This window comes from Elephantulus edwardii, unplaced genomic scaffold (genome assembly GCF_000299155.1).
Source record: "Elephantulus edwardii isolate Elephantulus edwardi_28Jun2011 unplaced genomic scaffold, EleEdw1.0 scaffold00157, whole genome shotgun sequence".
Classification (NCBI taxonomy): domain Eukaryota; kingdom Metazoa; phylum Chordata; class Mammalia; order Macroscelidea; family Macroscelididae; genus Elephantulus; species Elephantulus edwardii.
In genome coordinates, this window is record NW_006399907.1 from 1,767,577 (window position 1) to 1,776,762 (window position 9,186).

The 9,186-nt window shown below is 36.1% G+C and overlaps 1 protein-coding gene across 1 annotated transcript in view; it reads right to left on the minus strand.

The window, feature by feature from the left end:
- The window catches only part of ITPR2 (inositol 1,4,5-trisphosphate receptor, type 2), a 732,333-nt gene that overhangs the window by 563,954 nt on the left and 159,193 nt on the right, over positions 1-9,186 (minus strand). The window contains exons 3-5 of the mRNA XM_006895058.1: positions 8,323-8,438; positions 7,385-7,471; positions 4,029-4,187 (exon numbers count right to left, since the gene is read on the minus strand). Coding sequence (XP_006895120.1) covers positions 4,029-4,187; positions 7,385-7,471; positions 8,323-8,438 — 362 coding nt within the window. The remainder of the gene's footprint in view (positions 1-4,028; positions 4,188-7,384; positions 7,472-8,322; positions 8,439-9,186) is intronic.

A 9,186-nucleotide genomic window follows, 5' to 3' on the forward strand; every position in this document is an offset into this window, starting at 1 on the left:
ATATTTAAGGCTGCAGTCCTTGACCTTCTGAAGCAAGCGCTTCGGGTCCTCCTCAGTTTCCGCAAGCAGGGTTGTGTCTAACAAACACAGACGAAATGGAGATCTCTCTCTCTCTTTCTCTCTCTTCTCTCTCCCTCTCTCTTTTTCTCTCACACACACTCCACACACACACACACATTATCACACTATTTAAAAAAAAAATTACAGTCTACCTAATTGGCGGAATCAGTTCAACTGCTTAAAGAAAATATTTACCCTGTTAAATTGTATCATACTTGTATTTTCAGAAAAAATACTGGACATTCCAATAGCATCTGGATTTACAGAATATATGAATGGGTACAAGCTTGTAGATATATGTTTGTTTGTTTGTTTGGTCTTGAGTATCTAATTTTCTATTATATTAAGGACTCAAAAATATTATGCCAGTTATACATTACTGAATAAAAATGGAAATTGGCTATAAGAAGTGTGCCTTGAAGAAATCAATCCAAATTAAGCTTTATTCATTCTTCCATTAATAATGTACACTCTATTTTTGAGTATTTTTATTGATTAAGCAAAATTTATAGGGCCATAAAGTTGTCATTTCTAAGTTATAATAATAAGTTAAACTATAGAGTTACCAAAATTAGTTACATTGCTAGGTTTTATTAGGAAGCATATTATTGCAGAACTTACAGCCTCAATTCTAGAACTATCACTATTTCACAGATGAAAACCAAAATACACCATTACCAGTGCTTTTTGGAAATCATATCTTTTACAGGGAAGAGAATTTTTCAGTGACAAACAATGTTCTGAACCCATAACTGCTATAAATTCAAGGAATCCGGCTTCCCAGATAATAAAATCTACCTACTTTCTGAAGCTCTTTCCAAGAGTTAAAATTGCCTCAAGATCATCATGATTAAAAGAATATCTGATTTTATCTTACTTTTATCTTTATCATCATGGTAAATAATACCTTTAAAAATAAAAACTGACAATGAAAAAGTAACCACTCATAGAAAGAAAAATGAAAATGAAATATTTTATGTTCTGCTCCTGATTATCCTCGATAACTTTCCAACTGTTCAAGAGCAAGCAACAGCTTTGTATGCAATCAAAAGGTAGATCCATACATGGACTTTTTTTTTGTCTAATTCAAATAACAAAAATACAATGCAAATAAAATACCAATCTATCCCACAGGCCTAAAGATAGTTCATACAGGTGCTCCTAAGTGCCGGCTACCACTGATTTTTGAGGATATGAGTATCTTCCACCAAAGACTATCATCAGCTTCATCTCTTCTGCTTACTTACAACATACATCCTTACTTAACTGCTACGTAGTTCAACAATTTTAATAATTACATGTAACTTTAATTTTTTTCTTCATACTTTAATATGAAATACCTTAAAGGAAAAATCATTAGCAACTGAATCTCTTATGACAAACAACAGTATTTGCAACTATCTTATAAAAAAATACAGTAGGTTGAAAAGTCACCTATTCCTAGGAAAGAAAGCGAGCATTACAGTGCAATCATACAAGTGGCAAATAGAGTGCTGGGGGAGTGTTGACGCTTTCACAGCAAACCTCATCACACACAGAACCGCACTGTGGTGAGCAATACAAGTGAGCTATTTCAGCAAAAAGCAATGTGGAAAGTTGCTCCAGCCATGCTTTCACAGGGCACATCTATCTAAGAAGGGCTTATACATGTTGCACTTTAACAATTATGTTGTCCACTTTGACCAAGATGAAGTGTATGGGTATGCTTTTTATTTTTCCAGTAAAAGTAATTCTTGGGAAGAGTTCATTACATTCAACTCTCTTGTGACTTTGTAAAAGCATCTGGGAACACGGGAAGGAAACAAATAGAATAGATTAATAGACTACATTTAATATAAAAGCTTCAGCCTTAACAATCTTTTAATCATCTTCCTTCAGAGCAGGAGCTTAAATTTTGTTTATTTAGTAAACTTGATTTTTGTTAGCCACCTATAGACACGACCCTCAGAGTTCAAAGCAGGGAGGGCAACAGGCATGACAAGATAGGGCCGCAAAAAACAAGGGCTAACAAGCTACATAACTGCTGTTCCTAAGTGCCATGGAGTCAGCTATCAACTATGGCATATAGCAAACTTACATAATTAGTTCCTGTTTAATTGAGAGTTGACTGTAATTTATAACCTACTGAAATAAAAATACATATCATGCTTACAGCACACACCACTTGATGCTTAAAAAGCTTTTGTTTTTTTTTTTAAGGAATTCAACACAAAACTTAAAGTGCACTACATTCCTGCATGCCATGCTTCTCCCAAACCTTACCTAAGGAGGGTATCACCAGATAACTTATTAACCAAATTAAAACCAGAAGCTTGCATCCTGTGGAATTGAATTTATACTTCAAAATTCACTGGAAAAATAGATTCACTGTACAAATAAGACATTTCTAAGACAAGAAGTACCTAAACAGCATATTTAAAATGTAATCAAAGTATTGACAAAATTCTATCACAATAATTATGCCTTTTAAAAAACATATACTTGAGTTAAAGTTCACATATCTCACTAGGTTTTTCAGACAATCAATACACTATAATCTTGATTTTAGTCCATGTAAAAGAAAATTAAAAAATCCATGTTAAAGAAATAAAATAATAAAGAGGGGAAAAACTCAATCATTGCTCTTGACCACTTGACCCTGTATCTATAAAGTGCCCTTGTTAAGCAAAGTGTTCAGTGTCTATCAGCATTTATTGACCATCTCCCATCCCTTAGGGTCTATCCCATATTCCTTTTTTATACACAAAAATTATAAACTATTGATCCTACTGAATCATTTAATATATTTTTAAAATTATCTTCCACTCTATAAAATAACAGAAAGGATTTTAGCAATAACAAAAATTTACATGACACACAGAATATATTACCTAACATAAATGAAATAGAGTTGTCATCTAACCATGTGCCAATTAGTAACTCCTCATATAGTATCCATCCGTTAAGATGTACACACTGTAAACAGTTGACCTCAAAGCCATTAAATGGGATACAATCAAAATTCATGGTGCTCCTCTATTAATTCTAGGAGACTGACACAATTTCTTAAACAGAATTTTCTCCTTATGTTTATTCTTGAGGAGTCAAATAAGCAAACTGCTTCTCTTCTAAAAGCTTCAGAAAATACTTCCACTGCCATTGGGCTTATTCCAGCTCAAAGAAACCCTCTAACCAGTTTCTGAAGTTGTAAATCTTTGAGAGAGGAGACTGCTTGTCATTCTCCTGAAGAGCAACTAGTGGATTCAAACCTAAGTAGGGCCTTTTGGTTAACAGCATATCACCACTGCATCACACCTTTCTTTTCATGAGTCCCTATGTGGTGCAAACACTTTGTACTCCACTGTTAACCTAAAGGTTAGTGGCTCAAATCCAGCCAGTGGGACTACAAAAGGCTAGCAATCTGTTTCCTTAATTTTAAAAAATAAAAAGTTGCAAATCAGTTTATTCCAACTCACAGCAACCCCATAGGTCACCAAGTAAAATATCCCTATAGTTTGTTTTTTTTTTGTCGTAACCTTTACAGAAGCTTTTGCATATGTTTGAAGTACCAGCTTTTTTAGTAACAGACGATTGCGAACTCTATGAAGCACCGACCTCCACTAAGATTTCACCCAAGAAAAACGCTGTAGAGCAGTTCTGCTCCATGACACTTGGGGTCACTGTGAGGCAATGACAGCTGATAGAGTGAATCAACTCGGTGGTGGCCACCAAGGTCTCCCTGCGAGTTTTAGCTGAAATAACATTTGGAATTAATCTGAACTGTTGTGTTTTGGTTTTTTTTAATGATGCCTGGACATGGTTGTACAATAAATAAACACTTTTAAACTATTAATGACATTAACCAAAAAAGAATGTGCTGAGGGATGAAAATTTTATTTCCTTTTTTTTTTCTTTTCTGGAGGCTTTCACTAACTATGAACTATTTTCTTTGTAAGTCTACATTTCTCTTCTCAATTTTATTTACTTACATTGTCACCCTCACTTCTCAGCTTCCAGAAGGGATGAATATAAAACCAAGACCCTTCATTGCCTGCAGCATCCAATGACACACGCATAGCATTCTTCTCCAATAAAGCAGGCAATCTCTTGTTGACAGTAAGATATTTGTTGCTTTTTATATGCAGTAGCTGAAAGGAAAAGAGATTAGTTACCACTTTCATTCTTTTTTCTCCTCTGTTACATTTAAATAATATACACCCATGTAGTTGCCTACCATGTCTTGCATTTAGGTTTCTCCTCACCTCCATCCTTACTTCTCCTCACAAAGAGGGGCACACACAGAAACCCAACCAGGGAGACTCCTGAATAATTTCAATTTACTGATTAGACTCCCATGAGGCTTTCCAAATGACACCTAGAAATTCCCATAAACCACATTCCTTTTTGATACTTGTGCAACCACAGAAATAGAATAAACTAAAGAGAAATGAAAATGCTAAGATAATGCACCAGCTGATTGAGTATCGTTACCTATGCCCACTCATGTGTGCCCAGGCTCTCCCTCTATGAGAAAGCAGCCTCGCCTTTACACTCACTGGGAACCCTTCAGGACACAACGCACTGTCATCTAGTTGTCCCCAACTCATAGCTAACCCTTCAGTGCACTGTAACTCCTCAGAAGTCCCTGCAATCCCCACAAGATGATGCCAGTTTTACCCCTAGTGCAGATGAGTGGAGAAGCCCCGTTTCTCAGTGTTTGTATTCCATGGACAACTTTTTTTGTTTTCTTTCCCCATTGCTGGTAAGTCAATTCTACGGTAACTCATGATGTGTCAAGAGTAAAACTCTACTCCATTTGGAAGAAGATCACCAGGCCTTTCTTCCTAGACATCTCTATGTGAACTTAAACTACTGCTAACCTTCTCATTTCATTAACAGCCAGTGTATTAACCATCTGCACCATTCAGAGACTTCATTTCCAAAACTACAAATGATCAACATAGGGTTGAAATTTTTATATAAAGAACAAGAAAAATCAAAACAAGACACCATCCTATCTATTGTTACAAGCACTTTAAAAAATTCTTTTAATACCAAAAATATCTGAAGGAAATTATCTGAGAATGAAATGCCCTAGTTTTTTGAAAGCTCTATCATACCCTTGACTCCAACTCTAGCAAAGATCAGTAAGACTCCCATGGACTGACCCCAGTCCTCTGCCATCCACCGTGTTGGAGCACCTGACTGTGCCCCTACTGGGCCACCTAGGTATCTGAACATTAGGTACCTGACAAAGAGCATAAGCACCATTTGCTGCCACTTAATATCTAATAAGGGAGCTCTGGTGGCCTAGCAGCAAGAAACTGTGCTGCAATTCCAATAGCACACAGTTCAAATCCACCAGCTACTCCATGGCTATGGAAGGACAGGCAATCTCCTCGTGCCATTAACTGCCTCTGAAAACCCGCTGCAGGGTCAGCTATGGGTCTGTTCTGACTCCATGGCACACTACCAGCACCACAACAACACTATCTAATAAAAACTAGGTCAGAGAAAGAATATGTATTGACCAAGGGACAGAGTCCTGGTCATTTGGTGGTTAAAGAAGGAGGCTGCTAACAGAAACATCCTAAAATCCTAGCAGTTCTACAAATGAGGGATGTGTCAATCTGCTTCCCTAAGGATTACAGTTTTGGAAACTGTATTTGGCAGTGTGAACCTGTCCTGCACGGTTACTGTGCATCAGAATTGACTCAATGGCAGTGGGTTTGCATGGATTTGAGCCAAAGAACATGCAGCTTACTTAAAATGTAAGCAATACATTATCTTTTATTACTAAATCATATATTGAGAGAACTTCAAACCCTGGCTCTCTCTTCTTGTCCAATGAGAGAACTGCTTTGACTGCACTAAGTGTTGACATTCTGTCACTGGCTTATGACAAAATATCAGGGGATATTATTTTTACAAACAGCGCTATGAAAACCCTCATTGTAATATTTACTGTAAGGAAGTTGTGAAGGCTATTGTTCATGATGTTAAACAGTATCCTCTTTATGAAAGGTGATAGGAAAAACACTCCTCTGGTTTTATTCCTGAGGACAGTTGTACTCCTCGACCTCTGACTTAGTACTTAGTTAAGGACCTCCTATCTTAGTGCTAGAACGTGTTCTGCTCTCCTCATTGCAAAGAGGGGTAACAAAAATGATCCCAGCATTCACCAGATGGTCTGCCGGAGGAGGAGGGACAATTTCCTCCTGTACCATCAGATCCGATTTGACGGTACACACACAAAAATAATAAAAAAAATTTTAAAAAGAAGATTCCAGCAATGCTGACTAGACTTTGCAGTATGGCTCATACAAACATGACTCACTTCTGAGTTCATCTTATTGGGACAACCATCACTTTCTCTTCAGGCCAATGGTCTCAATTACCTTTTTTTAAAAAAAAAATTTTTTTATTTTATTATTTGTGTGTGTGCGTGTAGCGTCAAATCAGATCTGACTGGTACAGGAGGAGATTATCCCTCCTTTCCCGGCAGAGCATCTGGTGGATTCGAACCATGCTCCTCTGGGATTGCAGTGCAGCTTCTTGCCACTAGGCCACCAGAGCTCCCCTCAATTACCTTTTTATTATCTAGTTAGGTGATCCTCTTTTTTGAAGATGTCATACATTTTTGTGGAATAAGATGCAGCCTCTATTAGCAAATAGCCACAGAAAATGGTAAATAACCAAAGGAAGCACATGATAAGAATAGAGATAAGATAAACCTAAGTGTACAGAAAGTGTATTCAGTGTAACTGAAATAGCAGTAGCTACTCATGAAAAATCACCATCTAAAATTACAACTCACAACTTCCTTTGCTCTACAAAATGGAAAGATATATTTTGACATATTATAAATTATTCCATTACAAAGGAGTATTTTCTTATAATTCTTTAGGAATAATTTCTTCCCCCTCCACCTCGATGGAATGTTGTTGTCCTTATATGCTGCAGAGTCAGAAACAACTCAGCTTATCCTACAGCAGGTTTTCATAAGCTATTAATTGTATAAGAGGGGACTGAACATCTTTCTCCCACAGAGCAACTGGTGCATTTAAACCATGTGCCTTGGGCTTGGCAGGACAACTTCTTACCCCTAGGCCACCAAAGCTTTACATACACTCAGAAAGATTCTGTATACACACTAGACTCATTCCCAAACATACACAATAACATGCTGACTATCATCTAAATGTCATCATAGCTATAATTCTCAAAAAGAAAAAAACTGTTATATCTCACAATTTTAATGCTGTTTAATAATCAAACCAAATACAAAATACCCATAAAGTATTCACCTCTTTAAAGATTTAATGTAAATATTTTAAAGACTTACCTGTATAACATTACTATATTTTACAATTTCTCCCAACAGTTTCTTATTTTCTGACTCATTTTGTTTTTGTTCCAGTTCTGCAGCATGCTATAAAATAATTATTAAATATTAGTGTGAAGATGTAGTGAACAAAGTTCAGCAATTCACACGGATACAAGTATTAAAAAAAATTATGTATGCCACGCACTGATCTAGAAGCAAAGAATAAAACCATGAATAAAACAGACAGGTAGCTTAACTCTTGATGCTCTTAACTCTTAGGGGAGGGAGCGCCCATAGGGTGGCTAATTAAACTAATTATTATTATATAGTGTGATGATTATCTCAATATAATGCCAAATTGCAGCCACAGGAGGCCACTCATATGTTAGAAAGTTCAGAAAAGTGTTACATTAATCTTACAAATTATTTAAAGAGGGAATATTGCTAGAAAAACTAATCATAATAATCCATGAATTTCAACATCTAAAAAGTTTATTTGAAAATACCGGGAATTTTAGTGTCACATAAAATTAACTTCTTTCAAATTTACACTCGGTTAAACCCAAAACAATAGACTTTTTAAATTTTACTCCATATTCTTTCACGGGGGAAAAATTAAAACACTCGGCCAAGTAAAATATGATGGATTTGAAACCCAAACAAAGATTCTGGTTTTCCCTTTAATGGAAGTCTTTGCATTACTCTGAACCAAAAACCAAAACCACTGACATACCCTAAAAAAAAGGAGCAAGAATGTGTGGCTGACCTGGCAGGGAAAAACACTGTCATACCATATAATATAAGAAATGTACTTTACATTCAATGTGTTGGTAAATCTATTCTGACTCTTTGTGTACTGGGTCAGATGACAAAGCTAAAAAAACTGTAAATACTGATCTTCCATTAAGGCTGTTCTAAACAAGCCTGACCAAGGTAAAGGGAGGCTCTGCCGTTACCTGCAATTTCTTCAGCAAGGCTGCTTCCGTGTGGTTCCCCTGCTTGGCTTGCTTGGCTTTCCAATACTGTTTCTGGGCAGAATACCGGTTCATAGGGCACACCTTGAAAAGGCAGTCTAGGAGAAACCAAGAAAACAAAAACACTGTAGCTAAGGATACCGACAGCTCTCAGATCCTCTTTATAGCCTCGTATTTGGAAAAAATCTTTGAATCTATGACTATAAAGAGTGCTTAAAGATATCTAATCCCCCCTTTAGACAACTCTTGAATTCCGTCTACTGACAGACATCCTTTTCAAATAAATTTTAAGGCTCAGTTAAAATAATCATCAAAGTGCACAAGACTTAGAGATAATAAATGAAAACGCTGTTAAATTATAATAATACCCATCTTCAAGAACTAAACTTTTTAAAGAATAATATAGCCAATACAATGTTATAAATCAAACCAGCATAGTAAGGTGGACTAGAGTGGGGGAAGGGAGGAAACGGCAAGAGTGAATGAATTTTTTTAAAGAGAAAAGCAAACTGGGGGCAGAATATGGAGGAAAATGTGCAGCAATGGATTAATGAAAATACAAGTTTTCATACAAGTTTTAACATTTATATATCTGCAGATATATAAATCTTGCAAGTAGTGACTTTGGGGATAAATGACTAGGACAGTGTGATTGTACATCCTGCATTATCATGAATAAGTGACTAAATTATGCAAGGCCAGATAAGGCAGTGAAAGTAACTTACTTAATTTATCTATTTTCAAAGACCAGGCAACCCAATATCATTAAGAGGTGTTTATGGTGTAATGATTATACTGGGGGTTTTTTTTATTTTTTAATTTTTTTGTGATTTTAATCAATGTTTA